The sequence below is a fragment of the Elaeis guineensis genome, unplaced genomic scaffold (genome assembly GCF_000442705.2).
Source record: "Elaeis guineensis isolate ETL-2024a unplaced genomic scaffold, EG11 Super_Scaffold_32645, whole genome shotgun sequence".
Taxonomy (NCBI): domain Eukaryota; kingdom Viridiplantae; phylum Streptophyta; class Magnoliopsida; order Arecales; family Arecaceae; genus Elaeis; species Elaeis guineensis.
Window position 1 is genome coordinate 570,446 of NW_027332421.1, and position 1,100 is coordinate 571,545.

Genomic DNA, 1,100 nt, shown 5'->3' on the forward strand with positions numbered 1-1,100 from the left:
CAGATCGAAGATCCAACTTGGAAAAATATCGAGCTCCACCCAACTGATCGAACAAGTCCGCAATTAAGGGGATTGGATACTTGTTCTTCACAGTCACCTTGTTCAAAGCTCGATAATCGACACACAATCGAAGACTCCCATCTTGCTTCTTCTGGAAGAGAACTGGGGCTCCAAAAGGAGCTTTTGAGCTACGGATAAGCCCTCCTTTCAATAGTTCATCAAGTTGATTTCGAGTTCTGCAAGCTCCGGTGGGGCCATTCGATAGGGCGGATGAGCTGGACATTTTGCTCCAGGCTCTAATTCAATCTTATGGTCCACCGCCCGCCTGGGCGGTAAAGTCTTAGGCAACTCGGGGGGCATCACATCCTCAAACTCCTGTAGGACTCTCAAGACCCCAGGAGGAAAGGGACCCATATCCTTTGGCTCCATTTCCAGCTTCAAGGCAGCCACATATGTTAGTTCTCCCTTCTTTATTCTCCTCTTCAATTGAAGAGAAGAGATTTGATGTATCCTTTCTAGAGTTTGCCGAGCAACAGGAACAACACAGGGAGACTCATCTCCCATCATGCATAGAGCATCTAGAAAGGGCATTGGCACCACCCTAGCAGCTTGAAGAAAATCCATACCCAAGATAACTTGAAAGTCATCTAAGGGTACGGCCATGAAATTGGCCTTCCCACTCCAAGTTCCGACCCGAATAGGCACATCCCTTGCAAGCCCAGCAATGGGCCGTGCTTCCGAGTTCACCGCCTTCATTCGACTGGAGTCCCTCTCCAGCTTCAACCCAAGACGGGTAGCTTCACGATCGGCAATGAAGTTGTGGGTTGCCCCTGTGTCCACCATCGCTCGAGTCACATGACCGTTGAGCTCCACTTGCACATACATGAGTTCACTGATCCGCCGATTGGATTGCTGGTGAGTCTGCTGTGGCTTGAGTTGTTGTTGGTGGTGTGGCTTCTGCTGTTGTTGCTACTTGAATGGCTTGGACTGCTCCCCCACTTGACCTTTGATGGCATTCAGCAACCTAAGGGCACCCATGCGAGGGCCCTCAGCCTGCTCCTCCTCATCACTGCTGTTTTCATCAGGGTTGGTCGGACTCT

General features: G+C 50.5%; 1 protein-coding gene across 1 annotated transcript; it reads right to left on the reverse strand.

Moving 5' to 3' along the window:
- Nucleotides 1-207: 207 nt before the first annotated feature.
- On the reverse strand, nt 208-843 carry LOC140854497 (uncharacterized). Its single transcript, XM_073250441.1, has one exon. It carries the CDS (start codon nt 841-843, stop codon nt 208-210), a length of 636 nt encoding a protein of 211 aa, XP_073106542.1.
- Nucleotides 844-1,100: the final 257 nt, after the last annotated feature.